A 22,727-nucleotide genomic window follows, 5' to 3' on the forward strand; every position below is an offset into this window, starting at 1 on the left:
GTCTGTAATAATATTCCTTTCGCGAAAAATTAATTTGAAAACGTCTACATCAGCAACTACCGCCATGTGATTATGAATGTAAATGAAGCTATGTTAGAACGAATTTTTCCCGGAATGCATTATATACCTTTCGATTTTCAAAACAATTAGACCGCTAAAATGTTGTTTGTAACTTAGTTACACCATATGATCAAATTAAAGAAAAACCTTGTAAAGGTTGAATGCAAATGAGCAAATATTCATAGAGTTTAGAATACATTCCAGGGAAAATTTGTTCCGTCGTTCCCGCTTTACAATTAGTGAAGGCCCAAGCTGATGTCGAGTAAAAAAATTAATGTCAATTTAGGAATTCATTTCAGAATATCTCGAGAAGTATAAGGAATTACGGAATGAACTTTGGTAGTAATGAAGATTGTTTATATTTGAATAGATATGGATAGAAAGTAAAATTGTATTTAAAAAAGCATTTGATTTAAAAGAATTTTTTTGGCGAAAGTAGGTACCCCATGAAAAGAGTTCCATACCTTTATTTTTTTTTTTCAACTAAAGGCCTGTGGCTCCAACGAACGCAAATAAGACATAACTGGCCCTGTCCACACTCTGACGTAAGCTATCCAACATCTCATTGACAGGTCCAACATTTCACCCTGCGGTCAAAAATCGTTTTTTATGACGGATCAGAAAAAAAAATGGAAATGTTAGACAATTTTTGTATATCGATAAACTTAACAATAACGTTTCGTCCATTCCAAATCCCTATGAATTGTTCTGTAAGGAATTGTAAAAAATATTTTTTTTTTCATTTATATGGAATAATTCAACTCATAGTGTAAAAAAAGAAGTAATTGATAAAAAATTCAAGCAACAGTGTTAGAGGATGTGGTATCACAAGACATTGCCACAAAGGACAAGATATGGTAACGGTCAAATCTGGTCCCTTATTTTGTGTAAAATTCAGAACGCTGTAAAAATTGTTATAATTTGTAGCTAAGGACTTTTAAAAATAATGCTTGTTTTAAAACAATTCTTGTTTTAAGCACTAATTTTGATTCAAAGCTTTAACATGAAGGCCACAAGAAAGTGCAGAAGTAAGACATTTTCCCAAGTTTCATCAATTTTTCTGAAGTTTAAATTTTGTCAAATTTAAGATACATTTTATTTCAGAAATCATAGAGCACAAACTTGCCTACATGTATCTGAGATTTTCATACACATGATGCATGTGATAATAGTGTATGAAATATATAAATTTGGAAGATAGGAAAGTTTGTTATCTATGTTTTCTGAACCAAAAGGTGCTGTAAAATAGATGAATTTGCATTAAAATAAGAAAGTTAGAAAAATGGCATATTTTTCTTTTATCTTCCTGTGACCTCCGTGTATCCCATAACTTGGAACCAATATTCTATTTGTGTCAGGGGGTTTTTATTGATCAAATGCATCATTCTATGGACCAAACCAAGGTCCAAAACGGGGCCTTAGCCCATATCTTTTCCTTTAATTTGCTTTTTTCAATTCTTTTTTTTTTAATATATTCAATCAGTGCTTATTATTAATGCAAGATATACTACTGTAGTCAGCGGCGACTCACACAAATTGTTCCGACAAAAATATTTCGATTATGATAAGTACATGTACATACAACATTATTGTTCATGATAAGAATAATGTTGTGTATGTCATACGTTAATACGTCAAAATATTTTTATAAACTCACATTCCCCCCGAAATGCAAATATTCCTACGCTCGCTCCCTCCTCTGCCTTTTTTAAACATGTTTGATAACAGAGTATATTTAGGTCATTCTTCGATTGATATCTTTTCACCGATGAATTGATAATGCTATATCAACAATTGTATTAAGTACATGTTTATAGTCCGTTAATTATCATACAATTTCCTCTTAAAGAAAAAATTAATCATTCGGTGTGCGTGTGTGTATTATTAAATGACGAAATTTTCTATTCCTGGCCGGATTCTGCTCGTGTGTAGACTGTGTAAACTGTAGGGTATAAAATGTGTAGCAAAACAAGAACCGGGTCGGAGATTTCTAAACTGAAAACTGGGTTCGTGTTGAAGTTCAGCATATCATTTTCTATAGAATTTGAATTATATAAGTAATTTCTGCGACGAATACATTAGTATATTTCATTAATTTTCAAAACAAAAAAGGTTTTCCGTTTAGAATTTCCCGGCCCGCCTTGATTTTCTTTAACATGTAACCCATTTTAAACATACTTTGTTGCAGATGCAAATGTTAGAACAAAATATAGTTCAACAGGGATTGAATATTAATGTTTATTAATAAGAATTCGTATCCATATGATCTAATTAAGAAAAGAAAAGTTTTGTCTGCCATCGTAACTTCTCGGCAAAACAAAACGTGTTTCTCCGTGCTTGCTAGATGCGTTTTGACAACTCCATTGCACGTGCGTTGCCCAAGGCTAATGTTGGTTTTGCGGACACAGGTGTGTGTGTACTGTTTGTTAGGAGACTTGGTGACCATAATGCTACGGACTCACGAAATTTACACCAGTTCCATAATTAGACAGTGCATTTTTTTTAAATCAAAGTCATTATAAACACTGTTAAACATATTAAATCTAAAAGTCGAATATCTTTGGATATGGGGTAACCCATATCTATTATACATTTATTGATTGAGTTCGAGGGCAACCTGCGTTTTTTGGACCCAGGAACCAAACTGTCTGCCTGAGGCCGTTAGGCCGAAGACAGACAGTTTTGTTCGAGGGTCTGACAAAGCGCATTTTGCCCGAGAACTCTGTCAGTAAATGTTTTGTTATACTTTTCATTTAATTTTATTTTTTGACATACATGCATTTGTACTGTATTTCGTGATGTAACATAAGGTCTGTCACTGTTTTACACCAACGAATGAAAATGAGAATAAGCTCCGCCCAATCTGTGACGTAAGCGGTCCAACATCTCACTCAGCGGTTCAACATCGATTTTTTTTATGCCCGCTCAGAAAAACATCAAAAATGTTAGACTTTTTCCCGTATAGATTTGTATAGAAACAAATTTTTAAAGGTAAAACAATCTTGTTTATTAACGTTTCATTATGAATATACCAAAATTTAAGTTTGATGAGAAAGACCCAAACATTCCATTCATGCAAGCATAACATTTTATCACTAACCACATCGTTGTAGATCTTTATCAGGTATTTTCCTCCATCTACATGTAAATACCCAGTGGCAGATCTAAGATAAAGGAAAAAGGGACCCGACCACTTTGTGTTTGGGATAGGGGCAAAAAGCCACACAAATTAAAAAATTTATTTATTCAAGGAATAATTGTCTTATTTTTCGATTTCATGATGCGATCAATCGATTGGGTTGCGTGATAATTTGCATAAATGCATAAAATTATCACGAAAACCAATCAATTGATCGTCGTCATGAAATCGAAAAATCTGACAGCTCGTATTCCGTATATTTACATGCTATTGATTCCACCAATCCACTTGCTACACGCCCTGCTTCTGTCTAGCTATTTGCCCCGCCCTGCACTTAATTTTTTTTAACCCCGCCTTTTGAGAATCAGTGCATTCAAGAAGAAATAATACTTACAAACAACAGTGTCCAACATCAGACATAGAACTAGACAAAACAAAATCCATTTAATCGACATCACGACTAATTTATCAATAAGAAGTGTTACTTTAAGTGTGATTTGTATGAAAAAGACACTATATTTTATTTGCTTCCTGGTTTCTTTTTCTAAAACAGTAGAAATGATACACAATGTAAAGGATAATACGTTATTTATGGTATATATAGCCACAGTTTGAAAAAAAAATCATTTGCTTCAGTCATGTTGTTTTTGTCATTAACTTCTGGAATTTTTTTCATCGTTTAAATTGAAAATAAAAGTCAGGATAATAGATGCATTGAACAATAAATACTTAAGGCGGACTATTAAAATTTTAGTTCATTTTTAGTATGGACGTCCGGTTTAGTTCTCTTTGATACAATATATGTTTTTATTCCTTGTAAAACTTTTTTGTTTTATAGACTAGGACTCCAATTACGTGGCAAGCCAATGGCATACATGTTGAAGTAACAGGGGTTTCAACGACCAAGTCCTCATTTTCATATTTTCTCGTTAAATTAATGGTAAGAATGATAAAATACAATGCTTTTAGTCACATAAACTTTCATGAACATATTATCCAACTTTTGCCTGCATGTCAACTGCATCGATCACAGAATTTACAAAATGTTGACTATAAACAAGTTTATATATGTCAATATGCTGTTAAGCTTTATTCACAGACCTCTCGGAAGAGGGGGAAAACTATAAATAAATTGCACACATTTAGACACAATCAAAACATAAGTTTCACAATAAAATATTGTACTGACATGTAATAAGCTGTGATTGTCAATTATAAATAGACTTTATGAAGAGAAAAATGACGCAATACAGTAAATCGATATAATAATATCTAAGTATATTAAAATGACCTAAACTGTCCGCCATGTTTAAGTGAACCGGTTACAAAAATAGCAGATAAAATGCAGAATTATGCAAAATACACAAAATGTTTACCTTTGATATTCAGCGTACATGATATTTAAACGTTTATCAATCAATTTATGATCACATATCAAAAAAAGCAATCAAACTTACTCCAGGAGAGGACAAGACAAATATCTGTAAGCACGTCGTACTGTTGAACTGGGCGGAAGCAAACAATGAAAAATAAATTCAAAACCAGGGACGGCGGGGACTGATATTTTCGGACACTACAATCAACTACTTTGCCAATAGCTTGCCTCTACTTGGAAAATTTTTGAACATAGAACATGCTTTTGCGTTTCGAATAAACTTGTAAACAGATGCCAAGTGCAGTTACTGAAGACATATTGCTACATAAATAAGGGAAGTCGTTGAGGATAGAAAAATCCTAACGTTTATCAGAAAGTTTTTTTCTGTTAGTTTGCCATATTTGCCTTTCTAGATCTCTTGTAAATTATTCAAATAGAGACAAACACCTGCAACATAGAATAGAGTACATTTTAATTGGTTGCTCGTTTAGTGTTCGTCAGGAAAATGTAAAACGTTTCGACCAAACCTTAGCATCCATCACATCACCTCACCGTAACCTAAACTAATCAAATTATATATAAAAAAATGCCAATTTTTCTCTATTACCACACCAAAAGGCAACGTATATTTATTATTTTTGATTAAAGAACACGGCGGATGTGACCCGTAGGCGGGGAATGCTCACTCCTCCATGACACCTGATCCCATCTCTGATGTGTTGGAGGTTTGTGTTTGCCCCGCTCCTACTTTGTAATGTTAAATGGACTTTTGAGCTCAAATACAGTTCATTATCTCCACATATTTCATTCATTAGTTAACCAGTTGATATGCATACTGCACGTATTAGGCTCTTCCAAATGACACCAAGGTCAATGAACTTGTGATTTTGACTGTAACCTTAATTATGGTTTGATCTGATAAAATGAAAATATATTTTTGTGATTTTTTATGAATTTTTCTTCTGAGAACCATTCTTTAGCAATAGATATTCATAATTCTAATTGAGAGTCATTTATTCTACAAATCTTTAAAATATTTAGGACAGAAAAATATAACACGTATTTCAAGTCTTTCATGGACACTTGAGCACGAAAAAATGGCATTTATGAAATATCTTGGTACATTTTTTCCCATTAAAATAATATAATGCTTGCAGTTATAATCTGATCAAACATAAATATCAAACTGTACAAAAATCAATAGTTTGATAATCTGGTTCTCTGACACATTCGTTGTCTTGGTCAGCAAGTTGCAGGGTATGACATGAGTTTGTAACTGTTTCGTATCCATGGTCAGCTTCATGGATGACTCGTGAACATTCATACGTTACCTGCATTTCACTTTCTTTCTTCCTAGAAAATGTAAATTGATACATGTATTAAGTAGTATTTATGTTAAAAGCTTATTGTGTGTGTGCGTAGGAGAGAAAGAGAGAGAGAACAATCCACCATGCCCTATGATTCTGTACCTTTTGTCTTTCATCTTGAATCGAATGAGCAGAACTGCAAAACTCGTACATAAGACACCAAGAACAGATACAGCAATTATATAGGGTGCTCTAAATGACTCAATCACGCTCGTTTGGATTACTAAAACAATGAACAGGTATAATAGTTCTTAGGAAAAAAGAAAAATCAAAATAACAATCTAATTTGTATACTGTATTTTGGTACAGTATTATAAAAATATTTAAATAAATAAATCATCTCTAAAGGCCAGTGGAAAAATTACTTTTTTTTCAATGAAAGATTAAAAACTTTACATAAATTTCTTGAATTCAGAAAAATATCTTTAATTTTATGCTTATTTGATTATAATATACATTTATTTAGTTTACTTTGTGTATTAACGTGCTGCAAGTACGAACGTTTTCCATAATATTTTTGTTTCTTACTGCTGAAAACTTTATCTTTTTTTTTTTCAAATAAACTTACGTTCTGTACACGTTCCTCCTGAAAAGCCCTCCTCACACCCTAAAGTACATAGTCCATCAAAGTCACAGTCTTTACCAATACAATGGTCACTGCAATTCATTTTGCATTGAGCCCCATATCGCCCTTTAATACATTCTGTACAATTCCCAAACCCATTATCACATTTCAAACAGTTCCCCAAGTCATCTGCACACAACAAATAGTCTGAACGGCATCTCTGGCATTCCCCTTTACTGCCATTACACTGTTCACACAATGCTGGGGTTAAAGTATAGTTTAAATTGTTACAGTTCCCGTCGAAACATTTTTGATAGCACATTGGCCCTGACCATCCTTCCAGACAGCCATTTTGACATTCCCCATCCTGGAGACAGATGCCTGCTGGCTTACAGTTTCTGCTGCAGGATTCTGAACAGTTTGGACCATACTTTCCAGAAATGCACTTAGAACAATGACCATTGCTTCTATCACAGCTTTCAACACAAACTGATGCACATTCCATATCGCACAGATCGCCCCACCAGCCATTTCTACACCCTAATATGCAGATTCCCGTAATACCGTCACATTGATTGCTTATGCAGTTTCTGCATATATTTTCACACTGAAATCCGTATGTACCAAAACTACACTCTGTAAATCAATTACATTTATTTTAAAAAGTCGATAAAAAATAATATGTGTACAATATGGTCATTGAATATTTAATCAGATTGCTTCATACGAGATACTCGGTATAGAATTTATTCTTTTAAATGCATGAAAATGGAGAAATACATATTTTCCCCTAAAAATATTCTTTACATTGCTCAGCTATGCACGGTATTTTATATTGAAAAAAAAAAATCAAAATAAAAAAAAAATTACAAAAATCAAAAATTAGTGGATTAGAGTTGCTTTCGTTTATTATTACGATAATTAAATTATTACATGTATAATTATGGTCAGTTCCTTGTTTAATAACTAAATATATATATTTTTATTACAAGCATTAACAGTGTTAGTCTAAAATGAAATATAAAATGTTTTATCCCATGTTTAACCCTTTATCCCGCTGATATAGCTCATGTGATATCGTTTTCATATCACACAGTTGTGACGTCACAATGAATTTTGCGTTAGTGATGAACTAAAATGAAATGGAGTCCTATATAAAAACTGTGTCAAACATTGTTCGTGGTGTAAAAACATGGGATAAAAAGAATCTCACATGATTTGTAGTTGGATATGATTTTTATCCAACTCGTTGTGTGTTTTTATCCCCTCGCCAAGGCTCGGGGATAAAATCCACACAACTCGTTGGATAAAAATCATATCCAACAGAAGTACAAATGTGAGATCCTATATATAGCAAAAAACGTATTTCCAAGATTGATCTTTGGTGAATGTTTTATCCCATAAACATTTTTGTTAAAAAGTGTAATTATAATGTGTAAAAATGCATGTTTTATAATATTAAGGAGTTCTCATCAAAACAAAAACTGTTGGATGTAAATCTAAATTGTATCTTGGATAAATTTGATTCAGTTCAATACAGCTAGGAAAATTCCTTCCTTTTATATTGCATTTATTTTTTTTCTTTGGAGTTTTCAAAATTACTTGACACACAGAAAATATTTATGAGCTATTGGTTTCAAACAAATATCATGAATATACAAATGTATAAATTTTGGTCATACTGCTATTGAAAAACGAATTAATAGGAATATTGAGGAAATGCATTTTTATTTTATTTTTTAACATACATGTATAAAGTCTTATTATCGATTACTTATTCACATATCAAATCATTTGAATATCTGGGCAAATATATTTACCATACACTTTTATCTCATTGAGCAGCAACGATCCTCCATTGAAGTAAATGTTAATTAAGCTTCCGATAATTGCATCAGTGCAATTAAGGTAATGGTCAGAAGTCTCCATAGTTGGCTGAATTGTTCCACACCATGTTATATTTCTTTCGATTGAACTCTTCAGATATACCTCAGTTTGCGTTTGTATTCTAGATGTGGAATCTGCAAAAATAATTAAAATGAATTAAAAGCTTTTATATCTTAATTTTACATACATTACGACTGTTCTTAATAATCTATATATTTTTATTTGTATACTTCCTTCAAACGAAGCATGCTGAATATGAATAAGCCTAATGAGAAGAAATATCACTCTAAACACATAGAATGAATTTGATTAAGAATCCTGTTTAACAACTGTTTGAAATGTACTTATAATAAGTAAACTCCCAAAAGACTTGTATTTATAGAATGTAGAGCTTGTAACTACAAACTTTCAGTCGAAGCTGATAGATGGACAAATGCTGACAGATCTTTTAGAATATGTAATTTATGAAATAAAAATACTTTGGGTGATGAATTTCATTATGTAATGGAATGTCCATATTTTTCGTCTTTACATGTAAAACTTATTGATAAGAAGTATCGATCTCATGTATAAATACTTGTATTTTGTATATATGTAAATATAGGTACCTCATATACCATTGTATGGTCTGATAGTAAATAAATAATCAAATAATAAGATGACTATGGTTTGTGAAGTTTTTTGATCAATAATTTAAAGTATGAGTTAAGAACAATTGCTTGAATCCATAAGTGGGCGGGGAACAACATAAATATAAGTAAAGCATCACGTTCTCCTTATCTATATCAGAAATCAAACCTTTGAATGAATAAGAAAATCAGAAATCTTACCTGCCGTTGAAATGATGTGCAAATATTTTATTCTCTTGATGTTTCGAAACTTAAATAAAAGCTGTTGGGTGCTGTTGTGCCCTGTTTTGTAAAATGAAGTTATGTTCTCGTCAAATGCGTGCTGGGTTTTTTCAACTGTTGGGTCCTTGGATTCTATTTGCTCTTTTGGTGGTATATATGCAATGTTTTCTGTAATGATTGAAAGACTTTTTAGAAATATTTCGCCTGTATTACATGTAAGCCTATACTTATTAAAGGCATTGTTGAAATTGTCTCCAATTTGTTTGTTGAATGCGTATTTATACCCGCACTTTCTAAAGAAAGTTCGGGTATATTGTTGTTACTCATGTCCGTCCGTCCGTCTGTCACACTTTTCTTCCCTGAACTCCTCCTACATTTTACTTAGTAGCTTAATCATCTTTTGGGAGATGGTTGGTGGAGTCATGTAGATGTGCAGTAAGATTTCGGAATTTTGATTTTGCCCCGGGGGGTCAAATGGGGGTCGAAAAATGACGTTTTTTATGCAAAAAGCCCTTTCTTCCCTGAACTCCTTCTACATTTAACTACGCAGCTTAATCACCTTTTAGGAAATGATTGATGGTTACATTTAGATGTGCAGTAAATTTACGCAATTTTTATTTTGCCCCGGGGGGTCAAATGGGGGTCGAAAAATGACGTTTTTTATGCAAAAAGCCCCTTCTTCCCTGAACTCCTTCTACATTTTACTCAGCAGCCTAATCATCTTTGAAGAGATGGTTGGTGGTATCATGTAGATGTGCAGTAAGGTTTCGGAATTTTGATTTTGCCCCGGGGGTCAAATGGGGGTCGAAAAATGACGTTTTTTATGCAAAAAGCCCCTTCTTCCCTGAACTCCCTTTACATTTGACTCAGTAGCCTAATCATCTTTTAAAAGATGGTTGGTGGTGTCATGTAGATGTGCAGTAAGGTTTCGGAATTTTGATTTTGTCCCGGGGGGTCAAATGGGGGTCGAAAAATGACATTTTTTATGCAAAAAGCCCCTTCTTCCCTGAACTCCTCTTACATTTTACTCAGCAGCCTAATCATCTTTTGGGAAGTGGTTGGTGGTATCATGTAGATGTGCAGTACGGTTTCAGAATTTTGATTTTGCCCCAGGGGGTCAAATGGGGGTCAAAAAATGACGTTTTTTATGCAAAAAGCCCCTTCTTCCCTGAACTACTTCTACATTTGACTCAGTAGCCTAATCATCTTTGAAGAGATGGTTGGTAGTGTCATGTAGATGTGCAGTAAGGTTTTGGAATGTTGATTTTGCTCCGGGGGGTCAAATAAGGGTCAAAAAATGACGTTTTTTATGCAAAAAGCCCCTTCTTCCCTGAACTCCTTCTACATTTTACTCAGCAGCCTAATCATCTTTTGGGAAATGGTTGGTGGTGTCATGTAGATGTGCAGTAAGGTTTCAGAATTTTCATTTTGTCCCGGGGGGTCAAATGGGGGTCGAAAAATGACATTTTTTATGCAAAAAGCTTCGCCCGAGTATACCCGATAGACCGGACGCATTTCATAGCGGTCCGGATTTCTTTCTTTATTAGTGTTTTTAAAAATTTCCAATTCATCATGTAATTAAGTATGTAAATATCTAGTGTTTAGTAGTTTAGTAGTAGTGCTAGTTGTTTTTGTTTCTCTTTTTCCTTTGTTCTTATGACTTTTTAACTTTTTTCTTTGTCCTGAGGAAGGGACAGGGCGTCCCGAAAATTTGACAATTTCTATTGTTCGTGTCGTTGGTCATTTTTAGTGCTTTATATAAATTTCCATCCGTGACCTTGTATCTACTTGGTAGATCCGACATTTAGGATATACAGTGTTATTGGTTTTTAGTGCTTTATATATATATATATATATATATATATATATACAGTATGATGCAATATATATTCGGACAAGATGGCGGCGTGTTTACATTTTCGTCCTGTAAGTTACATATTTTGATGTAAATAAAAAGGTTTAAAAATATCGTTGGTATTTTGCGTAGTTATTTTTAACCTCCGATGGTCATGTGACATTTGATATGTCACGTGATTTTATTTTCGTCTGCTTTGTTTACAAATTTTGACGGCTGAAAGTGATATGGGTAGAAAAGGAAAAGAACTCAGTAGTGAGGTGAAAGAAGTCGCCAAGAAATTACTTGATGAGGGAAAAACTGTCAGGTATGTGGCAGATGTTCTCAGTGTGTCCCACTCCACCATTGGATCACTGAAAAAACGTTTTGAAGAGAGAGGTTCAGTAGAAAACATCCCGCGAAGTGGTCGACAGCCTACTGTGACAGAACGTGACTATAGATACTTAGAAAGGTTAGTTAAAGTTAACAGGAGGGACAGTCTAACAGAAATTACAAATAAATTTAATGAAAACAGGGATATTCCCGTATCTAAGCGTACATTACAACTTCATTTACATAAAAATGGATTTACAAGACGTGTATCGAAGAAGAAACTAGTGATAAGGGAGGTAAATCGAAGAAAGAGATTGTCATGGTGCCGGGAAAAACGAAAGTTAACAGTGGAAGGATTTTGGAAGAAAGTTATTTTCTCGGACGAATCAAAAATTGTTATTGGACGTGATTCAAGGGTGTATGTTTGGCGTAAGAGGGGTGAAGGGTGGAGGCCTGATTTGGTGACTCAGCGCCGTTCGAAACCATGCTTTGAGGTCATGATCTGGGGGTGTATTACTTGGCATGGAATTGGTACCATCACGACTGTAAATGGAAATATTAACGCTGAAAAATACCAGGATATTCTTGATAACAATCTGTGGCCAGTTATTGCTCGCCATTTTCCATCTGGTGACTATATATTCCAGGATGACAATGCCCCTGTACATCGTGCGAGAACTACCCAGGAATTTATGCACAGAAATAGAATAACTGGAATGAGCTGGCCTGCACAAAGTCCCGATATCAATATCATTGAGAATCTATGGTTACTTATCAAGAGAAAGTTACAGACACGAGTTGGGAGGATCTCGAGTAAGGATGATCTTTTCCATGAAATCCAGTGTATTTGGAGGGAGATCAGCCCAGACTTCGTTAAATGCCTCTACCGATCTATTCCCCGGAGATTAATGAATGTAATTCGTCTAAAAGGGCATCTCACAAAGTACTAGGTAAGTTTCATTATTTATTTCATGTTTTTTACTGCAATATCTATACTCGAAAATTGACCTAGTTTCGTATCGAATGTAAACACGCCGCCATCTTGTCCGAATATATATTGCATCATACTGTATATATATATATTTGATATCTTTAATCACCCTGCTTTCAAGAACTTCCCTAATATTTTATGCATTAGCTTTAAACCATGATCATTTTGAAAATGATTGGTTTGTTTTGTGTATGTGTAAAAAAAAAACTTTGATCCCTAATTGTGGCCTGACCTTAGCCTGTGAGGTGATGATTTGAAAAACTAGAAATATGTCTTTAGGACATGAATGTCCCACCAGATGTATATTACTAATTAATGCTACTGTACATGAAAGTTTGTATTAGAGTATAAAGTTTGATGAAAATATCTTGAACAGTTTCATTAGAATTGAAACTAAAATCTAAATAAATTGGATATAGATAATAAATTCTCACCAAATTATGTATAAGTGCATGCTTAACATAAAAATGTCTTAAATTATTTCTTTAAAACTAAGCAAAATACAAATTAAAGAGGAGGGAGGTCAAGGTCACAGGAATGTGCAAGGTGAAGTTTTTGATGCAGTTGAATAGCTCTCACTAATACATATCAGCATACCGTATAAGTGGAAATTTTAGCGAGACGCAAATTTAGCGATTTGCCCTGAAAAACTGGTAATTTATTATTAGCGAGATGTTATTTTAGCGATTTTGAAATGAATGTTAAAGAAGTCATAACAAATAAACTGCAATTAATTTTTAGCAATATTCAATTTTAGCGATCTCGGCACCCTTGCTAATAATGCCAAAATTAAATCCTCACTAAAAATTCTACTTATACGGTATTATGTTTGATAAAAATATCTTGAATGTTTTTATAAAACTGAGCTTAACACTTTTTTTAAGAAAAGAGAGTTCAAAGGAAAGGTTGGGGTCAATACGTTGTTGCAGTTTAAAAGCTCACATCAGTATGAATTTACTATTAGCATATGAAGTTTAATAATGGTTTATTTAAAACTTAGATAAATACATATTTTAAAAGTGAGGTCAAGTTCAAAAGAAAATTCAAGATCAAAATAAGTTGATGCATTAACAGCTCTCAGCAGTATGTATTAGCATATGAAGTTTGATAAATAATGTATCTTGAATTGTTTATTCAAAACTGATCTAAAAATTAATTGTAGAAAAGTGAGGTCAAGGTCACAGGAAATATCAAGGTCAAAAAGAGTGAAGCATTGTAAAGCTTACATTAGTAATCTATGTATCATCATGTGAAGTTTCATTACACAACTTGAATGGTTTCTTTAAAATAAAGCTATAAACACTAATTTAAAGAAAAGTTAAGTGAAGGTCAAAGGAAAAGTCAAGGTAAAAAAATATTGCTGCAGTTGGATATTTACATCAGTATAAATTGCATCAACATATGAACTTTGATAAGAATATCTAGAAAGTTTCTTTGAGCTGACAATGGAAAGACAGATGGAAGGGACTGGAGGATGGACATGACAAACACTATACATGTATTCCTAATCATGGCGTGGCATAAAAAACTTGAATCTACATTAAATGAGGATGTTTACATATCAAGATTATACAAGCAAATTCAAAGAATTGTGGTCCTCTGCTTTCTGTATTTAAGTGAATGGGATGCCATAATTTATGGCAGATTGTGTGTCAAATATGCACCCCTATCATATGTCAATTTATGAAAATTAGGTCAAAGGGGAAAAATCATAGCATGCTCGGAAATATTTTGTTGCAGGTAATGTACATATGAAATATGTAATATATATAATAAATATGTAATATATATGTAATATATGATATGAAAGTCCCATCTCTTTTCAATCAAAAGTTATATATTATATAATATAATATTTTTGAAAAGTAGGTTAAACTTCTAGGTCAAGGTCACAGAGTCAAACGTCATGATATATTTAGGAAAGTCTTTTCACATGTAATATATACATGTATAATTTGAATGCCCTATCTTTTCTCTTTTAATATGATCAATTTAAAATGTTATTTTTTTGAAAGTAGGTAAAACTTTAAGGTCAAAGTCTCACTTGAGTTAAAAAATCATAGTACATTTACAAAGTTTTGTTGTAATATACATCGGAACATGTGAAATATGAAAGCCCTATCTCCTATTATTCAAAAGTTATGACCAAGGTTAAATTTATTAAAGATGCACATGCTGTCAAAGATGGACAGACTCAGACAGACAAATGAGATTTAATGTTCCCTCCCTTTTCAAAAAACGGGGGACAATAATGCCCTTGCTCTTCTTGAGAGGAAGATATATGATGGAAAAATCGATCCCCTTCATATTTCTTAACGCAAATCAATATTGTGTTTTATGTCATTTGTTTGTTTGTTGTTAAACATCCCTCCGTATAATCCCTATTTACTGCCCCTGCCCCTATAAGCGCCCCCTTACATGTAGGTATTCATGTATGCAAACTACAGTATTACTACTTGTTTTTACATTTTTACAAGTTTATATATACAAATAGTTTAATGTGATCCATCTCTTTGAATGATTTTCATTCCTAATAATGTAATTCTAGGAGGATAGGTTGATGAATAAAATGTCAAGCAATCTTATCATTGATGCACATTTAATTTAATGCAGTCATATTGTGAACATTTCCAGTTCATTAGGAGAGTGGGGATGACCTCCAGGGGTTCCCAACCTTTATACCATTAAATTTACATAACATAACACAAAAAAAAATATGTATAGTCAAATGGAAAAAAATTCCTACTAGTTATAGCCTATTTAGGAGTCACATGATCATTTGTCATTACAGGGACAGGGAGTGGATTTGGAGACCCCCCCCCCTGGAATTTGCAGGCCTTTAATATATACTGAAGCAAATAAAAATGACTTTGAATGCCCTCCACCCTAGAAAACAGAGACCACCATAACTTCTCTTTTTTTTTTTTTTTTTTTGCTTCTCAGGAAATTCTGGTCTGGAAATCCCCCTCCCTCCCAGAAAAAATTCTGTATCTTGTAACTGAATGTAACGTCCAAAACGGGCGATAACTCTTCAGAATTTGAAATTCGTCTTATTGCAGCATCGGATGACCTTTGATTCTTTAAACTTTAACCTAACCAGTTGCATTTCAGACTATTTTACCCAAATCTATACCAACTCTTGTACTTACCGACTGTCATAGGTCCCGTAAACTTCATGAATCATAATCCAAGTAAAACACAAAATAATTCCTACTGACATATATGCAATGATGTTTACACCACATTAGTACTGCACGTGCAGTCCAATCTAAAAATGATAATGGTAAAACTAGTACTTAAGTTGGTTACGTGACGCAAGCCCAATGTGATACATTTTTAGTACAAGAACAAATTTAAAATTTAAATGTTTTATCTTAACTTTGCCATCTAGGCTTATTTCCAAAAACATGCAAATCGGGTGTGTTTGTGTGTGTGTGTGTTGATCGGAGAGGGTGGGGGATTGACTAAATTGATTGGGTATATGGCAGCTTTCAAGGTGCCTAATCAAATATAAAAAAGTTTGTACATTTTGAAAAAATCATCAAAACCGCTTTGCACTAATTTGAATAATATTATTTGTTGTTAATCTATATGAGAAAATAGATTTTAAAAGTATTAATTATGGGCCAAAAATTTATATCCCCCCTTTATCAAACCTAATTTACTTCATTAATTAAATTCTGTTGTTAAATTTCAGACTGGTAACGAATTAAGAAAATGAAATACCTATAAGATCGAGCCCCATGGGTCACATGGTCACCTAAGCATGTTATGCTCCAGGGGCGGATCCAGCAATTTTTAAAGGGGGGGTTCCAGGGTTGTGTCCCTCTGACCCCCCCCCTCCCCTTTTACACACTCTCAGGCAAAGATTCACACACACATGAATGGAAAAATATAAGATTGTGGAAAATAATATCTTTATTCTACGTCCTTTTTTCTTCGAAACGATACCCCCTGTCTGTATGAAGCCTTATAATTGAATGGATTTGCAGCATTTCCGAAGAGTAGAATGAATTTTCTTCAAGAATTTGAAAATCCTTTTTGGGCTGGGTATAAAACAATTTTTAGTTCCTTCATAAGATTTAGTTAAAAAAAATGGCACCTTCTTGTATATAGCCAACACAGCCAAATTAAGATCGCGGGAATCTAATATCAAATTTAACCTCGCATGTTACATATCATATATAAGATATAAAAAAAATAAGTAGAATATTTTCTACCATTCACTCATAAAAAGTAATAGTGAAGGTGAATGGAAAAAACTTAATGTGTGAGAATCTATCTATTCAATACATATTTCAGTAAGACGTACAAATACTTATTCTCGGGAAACGTTTTATCCCCCTTCTTTCTATCTCTTTCTCCACTTGGCAAAAAATAAAGGGGGGGTTCCAACCCCCAGAACCCCCCCCTGGATCCGCCAATGTGCTCAATTTGATGAATACATGTATTATGTAAATTATTGAATTATATTGACTTTTTCCTTGGTAAAGCCCAATTTGAAGGAGTGTGCATTTAGAGACAAACACCTTAGTGCGGGTATTACTGTCTCATGACAGCATCTAGTTGCTGAATGTCTTCCAAATAATTTTTCTATCACTTACTTCTTTGGCATACATTATCTTTGGATCCGCTCCAACCTTTGTAGCAGGAAGTACATCCACTTTCACAGTCACAGTGACATATACAGCGCCCGTTAAGATAACATTGCGCTTGAATTAAAAAAAGGAGAAATCAAGAGATGTAAACAATTATTGTTATGTGATTACAAACATTTAACCCGTCGTGTTAGGCTAGTATTACATGTTTTAAGCGTTCAGTTCGTGATCTAGAGACCTTGGTTTGATCTGGTTCGACGCGCCGCTTATAACCGGAAATGTTAACTTTCTGCAATGTACACCGGCATAAAAAGTGAAAGTCTCGGGGTTTTAGACTGGAATCTTAGAACTGAATATCATCAGAGCTCAATAGTCATAATTAACATGTTTGTTTTGTATATGTAAGAGAAATATGGAGATAACGAACTATATTCAAGCTCAAAAGTCCATTGAGCAATTCAAAGTATGAGCATGTTAAACACAGTCCAAAAACATTCCAGCTAGGATCAGGTGCCTTGGAGGAGTGAGCATCTCTTATTGACCGATGAATAAATCCGTAAACAATCCAGTGTGCAAATAATGTCCAAACAATTAGTAGGAAAAAATCATTCAGAATTTGACTTAATGATGGGTTGTATTTGTTAATAAGGAGATTGTATCTACCATAAACTTTAAAAAATGATGAGTTGATATCTTTTTATCAACTTGTTTGCCAAGAGCTCGCCTCATTATATAAATTGTTCATATGTAGAGCATGTCCTTCCTTATAAAATCAACTGAGAAACTTCATATACAGGTAATAAGGGTACATTGCTCTCATAAGTAAGAGAAGTTAAACTGAAAAATTGTGGTCATCATGTTTTTCATACAAATAAAATGTTGTAAGGTCTAACTTTGAAAAAGTGACATCTCTAGATCAGTAAAAATATCGTTCAACAATATACATTCAATCGATTAATCAATTATGTATTTTTAAATGTTGTAATTTTTTCATAATTCAATGCAGGACTCACATAATAAACATTACAAAAGCAAAGAAGTTAGCTTCTTATAGTAGAAAATTACTACAGGAACAAACTACGAGGGCTGTTCAATAAATAATCAGGGGGTCGTAACATAAAAAGTACTTAAGTCTAAGACCATACTTAAGTAAGACATAAGTACATTATTTGTCTTAAGTCCGTATCATAAAGGATGCTTAGAAATACAAATCTTAGCAAAACTTAGGCGATCAACATAGGTGACTTAAGTGCGTGTTATACATAACATGAACACATTATACGTAAAACTGTTAAAATTTAACGAAGAATATTGTAATTATTTCATTTGTTATTATTAATAAGATAATCTAATACCTCTTCCAGTCAATAAATAGCAATTATGTCTTGTGTACATGTATATAGCAATTTAAACATATACATGAAGCAAAATAATCCTATAGGATATACATGTGTGTACATTAATTATGATTGAAAATGAATGACAGGTTAACTTGGCCGGTAATCACAGAGAAACTGAGAGTAGTATTCAGAGGTCTGTGAATAAAGACACAATTAAACACTATTCACAATAGATATTAGAAGTTAAGTTCGAATACACAATTACATGTATTACACGACTGGCGTCTGCTTAATATATATTTCTACAAAGTGGGAGGGAAAAGAACGATGCTCTGAGGGAGTAGAAGGCTGTAAATATGGGGTTATCATCCATGGTCTTAGTGGATATGCTGAATCACCCAAGAGCCACCCCTCGCTATTTACACCTATATAAAATATTCATGCATTTATTAACATTTTAAAAATTGTATAATGTTGAGTAAGCAGTTAAGAACCCCCCCCCCCCCCAACGTATACTAATATATATTTTCAAACTTAACATTTTACTTTTTTGTTTTATCATATCTTAATCATGGTTTAAGAGGAAAATGAGTTGAAAAAAAAAATGGAGCATAACACTACCAACCTCTTTGAGGAAGGGGTTTCGCCCACCCCTTTTTTGTTCGATTTCCCTAGTACCACCCCATTTTAATTTAAACAAGAATGTGATATTCATAAAATTATTATCATGAAATACTATAGTATTATGCTCGTCATATGAAAACTATAGAAACTCTATTGAAAGATGTTTTGGTGTGTGGAAGGGCCGTTTTCGCTGTCTTGATAAAACTGGAGGTCCTCTGTTATTTCATCCTTCGAAAGCATGCAAGGTATAAACAAATAACTTTATAAAAATATTAAATGTATATATTTAAAACCAATAATATGTTTTGATACACTATATTAAATGTCCCCTCCCCCCCCCCCCCGAATTTAAGGTGATAATTGCGACAACGGTTTTGCACAATAGGTGTATCAATCACAGGATACAGTTGCCATTATCTTCCGTAAACGAAAAGCAAACCCCAGTGAAAAAGAACGTGACGGAATTTTTAAAGACTAAAAGTCCCCTTAGGACAATTGTGACAATAGCCAGGCGTGCTTAAAGAAGTAAAAGATATTCAGTCTGTGAGTAAATATCACACATACATGTAATAACCAACGCTACATTATGAACTTCTGCACTGTGTAATATTTTAATTCAATACATAAGTATGACTTAGCTAAGATCTTGCTTAGTTCGCTTTATGTTACGGTATAAGACATACTTAAGTAGTACTTATGTAGGTCCTAAAAATGTGCTTAACGCGTACTTAAGACCGTACTTAAGTCAAAAACTTAGCATGCTTTATGTTACGACCCCCAGAACTCTATGTCATACACTTAAGCAATCGTATGTCATTAAGCTTGACTTTTTCTTATGATATAATCTCTAATGAATTGATAACAGTTAATGTGATCACTTTTTATCGCATAGTTTCATTGTGAGAAGCTGGAAAACAAGGGTTATTCGAGACATTGCATTAAAAATGAATGGTAAAGAATCAGTAAACTTGAGTGTAATTAAACGCGTATTACAGCTACTTTAAAACTTGTTCAGAATCCCAAAGAAATATTCACTGAAATATGGCAAATTTACAGCAACTTATAGCTGTTTTACAGACACATGAACAAGTGGATTTCAATGAACAGAAATGATATAATGGGTACTGTCCTATGCGACTAAAATTACAACAACCAATGAAATGTTTGCCAAAATTCGAAAAAATTATCATCGACGAAGTTTGATTATCTTTCAGACACATAGCAAATTTAATAGACATAATTTTGGGTGTGTTTTACACTACTTTTAAAAAACATTTTTAAAAAAAATTGACAGTTTAAAAGCTTAGTACTCAATTGGTATTAAAAATAAGTAAAAATAACAGCGTTACAGAATTTCTAATCAATTATTTTAAAAAGTCAGAAACTGTAGTTTTCAACGATTGTCTGAATTCAAACAGACAATGAAATGTGATTCCATTGCTTTAAATCCTCAAAACAAATTTTTAAAAGATGCACCTGTCAAAAACAACAAAAGTCTGGAAAGAGTAAAGAACTGCAAGAGCACAAAGCCAGTTTTACATGCCATTTTCTTAAGTATTAGTGATTTTGTTGTTAAAATTCTTATTCGGGGAAGCAGTTCAATTCCAATTTCTGGAGAAGTCTAGAAAGCAAAATTTTTGCAAAATATCGTAAGCTTTTTGAGACGAAGGAACCAGATTTAGGAATTCACTACATTTAATTCCTTCATGACAGTGTCCATACCCACACACCCTTGAGAGTAAAGGTGTTTGGAGGATAAACGGAAAGTTAATGTTTTGTCACACCAACAATATTCGCCAGATCTTTCACCCTTTCACTTGTTTCATTTTCCAAACTTGAAAAACATCTTTCAGAAAGAAGAAACAAGTCCAGAAAATCATACAATCTGCCACATTTCATTATACGAAGGGTCATAATCGAAAATGTTTTTTTTTTTTTTAAAAAAAACAATTAGAAATGCGATAAAATATAACGGACATTTGTTTTAATTAAAAGAGAATATTTAAGTAAAATCAATTTAAGATTAAATGACTGAAAAGCGTCTTTTGTTTCTTTTCGAGCACCAAAGACATTATTTATTGAACAGCCCTCGTACATGTATTTCACAGTCTGTTAAAATATTAGGCATGCAAAACAATATTTTTTTCTTCACAGTAAAGTTTTACTTACACAATGTAATCACAAAATAAGTGGACAGAACCATATAAACGAATGTCCAGTTAACTGACATTACGATAAACCATTGGCAAAATTTGTTATATAATTCTTGACTATTCAGGTACAATTTACTACTTCCCTGTTTATAAGCCGAAGAAAATCACTATGTCATATAACATGAATCATACACAATGATTAGCAATTTAAAAAGAGTTGTCGTAGTTGGGTTTTTGAAAAATGTTTATTTTTGAAAACTACTGGTAAATCTTCTTCTCGTATTCCTAGTGTCATGCCCTCTTTGTCCACGCCGTGGTTACTGGACTGTGATTTGTGGAAGACTTTGAGATGAGGGCTGTACACGGAAAACAAAGAAGCATGAGTGCTGACTGATGTAATAAATCTACTTAACATGTTCCTCAATCAACAGATCCTTAACATTCAACAATATGTAATCGAGTTATTTTAAAAGAAAAAAAAAAGAATTTTCACGAAAATACTTTTCCATCCCTTTGAATTTGATGGTGTTAACAAACTGATATTTTCGCAGCGAATTTGTACACACGTGTATTAATTAAGTCTTATATTCATAAGTGGTGTCTTATAAATCACATTTTCCCTTGAGGGCAATTTTTTTTCTTCCTTCAATGACTGATAAACACACGATTTAATGATTTTTTAAAAACCCATCAATAATACAATCCCCTGAAAATAAAACGGTAAAAATGGGATTTCCAAAGAAAAGCCTTCGGTGGGTAATAACGAATTATGTAATTATAGAGCGCCGTTCAAGTCTTAAACGTAATGCAACAGCTGATTCGATTTTCAAAAGGGATGTTATCATTCATTTATTTCTCCTGTGGGATGAAGTATTTTTTAACGGAATGATAAAACGATTTCTTAATTAATCGTTCCAAAGGTCAATGTTTCATGATGCTGAATGCAATATGTACAAAATACCGTGAATTTACTATATAAAATATATGGAGATAACGAACAGTATTCAAGCTCAAAAGTCCATTTAAGCAATGCAAATTAGGATCAGAGCAAATATGAACTTCTAAACACCAAGTATGGGGTTACGTGCAATGGAAGAGTGAGTATCCCCAGCCGATCGCTCACATCCGTCCTGTGCTCGTTGTCATGCAATGCTTGACGTAAACAACAAGGAATATGTAACCTTATTTCAAATTGGTCTGTATGTTAATGCTGCAAAATGAATAAACAATTAAGTTTACCTAACATTTGTTTTCTTTTGATTTCACCTTAAAACGATATTTTAATTTGTGAAAAATACATGCTTTTATCCTCTGTGCAAGCCTATATTTGACACATTTTTTTTCAAATTCATTTTGTCCAATCAGACGGAATACATTTAAGGTTGCACGATTTCCTTCTGGGTTACACCATTTAGCTGCAATGTTAGAAGTCAACCTAGGGAATAATTTTAATTATGCGTTACATTTTTTCCATTTTTGACAAGGATAAATGGGGGAAATCTTAAAGAATGAGAAAGATATTAATGATCTTTTTTTTTCAAAGGAGATGGGCGGATAAGGCGGGCAGAATGCCTATAGCGTCAGATATTAAGAAAAATCACATTTGATAT

The 22,727-nt window shown here is 33.1% G+C and overlaps 2 protein-coding genes across 7 annotated transcripts in view; both read right to left on the reverse strand.

The window, feature by feature from the left end:
* LOC134250297 (receptor-type tyrosine-protein phosphatase kappa-like) overlaps positions 1-3,695 on the reverse strand; it is a 127,097-nt gene extending 123,402 nt beyond the window's left edge. For 3 of the 4 annotated variants that reach the window (XM_062732652.1, XM_062732647.1, XM_062732646.1), the window contains exon 1: positions 3,594-3,677. In XM_062732652.1, coding sequence (XP_062588636.1) covers positions 3,594-3,654 — 61 coding nt within the window. In that variant the 5' untranslated portion in view covers positions 3,655-3,677. Of the gene's footprint in view, positions 1-3,593 lie in introns of all 4 variants that reach the window. The other variant, XM_062732649.1, reaches the window with a different exon arrangement.
* A 2,010-nt stretch (positions 3,696-5,705) lies between these two features.
* On the reverse strand, positions 5,706-21,281 carry LOC134250304 (protein draper-like). Of its 3 annotated transcripts, none has more exons than XM_062732664.1 (8): positions 21,134-21,281; positions 17,007-17,114; positions 9,224-9,412; positions 8,800-8,838; positions 8,327-8,527; positions 6,510-7,142; positions 6,044-6,164; positions 5,706-5,927 (listed from the first exon to the last, which is right to left on the reverse strand). In XM_062732664.1, the coding sequence occupies exons 1-8, from the start codon at positions 21,192-21,194 to the stop codon at positions 5,756-5,758; spliced, it is 1,524 nt and encodes a 507-aa protein (XP_062588648.1). In that variant the 5' UTR covers positions 21,195-21,281; the 3' UTR covers positions 5,706-5,755. The 3 variants fall into 3 exon arrangements, with proteins under 3 accessions (XP_062588648.1, XP_062588647.1, XP_062588649.1); XM_062732663.1 differs by having other exon boundaries at positions 6,017-6,164; XM_062732665.1 differs by lacking the exon at positions 8,800-8,838 and having other exon boundaries at positions 6,017-6,164.
* Positions 21,282-22,727: the final 1,446 nt, after the last annotated feature.

The sequence above is a fragment of the Saccostrea cucullata genome, unplaced genomic scaffold (genome assembly GCF_032062105.1).
Source record: "Saccostrea cucullata isolate Sc308-1 unplaced genomic scaffold, CSIRO_AGI_Scuc_v1 ctg473, whole genome shotgun sequence".
NCBI classification, from domain to species: domain Eukaryota; kingdom Metazoa; phylum Mollusca; class Bivalvia; order Ostreida; family Ostreidae; genus Saccostrea; species Saccostrea cuccullata.

Bases quoted from the DNA above. Each gene is read 5' to 3' on its own strand.
- LOC134250304 (XM_062732663.1), bottom strand. From the start codon at position 21,194: ATGTCAGTTAACTGGACATTCGTTTATATGGTTCTGTCCACTTATTTT. The intron at 9,413-17,006 runs GTAAGTGATAGA...CAATCATTACAG, and splicing joins AGATAATGTATGCCAAAGAA to AAAACATTGCATATATACCA. The intron at 8,839-9,223 runs GTAAGATTTCTG...ATATTCTAAAAG, and splicing joins GCACATCATTTCAACGGCAG to ATCTGTCAGCATTTGTCCAT.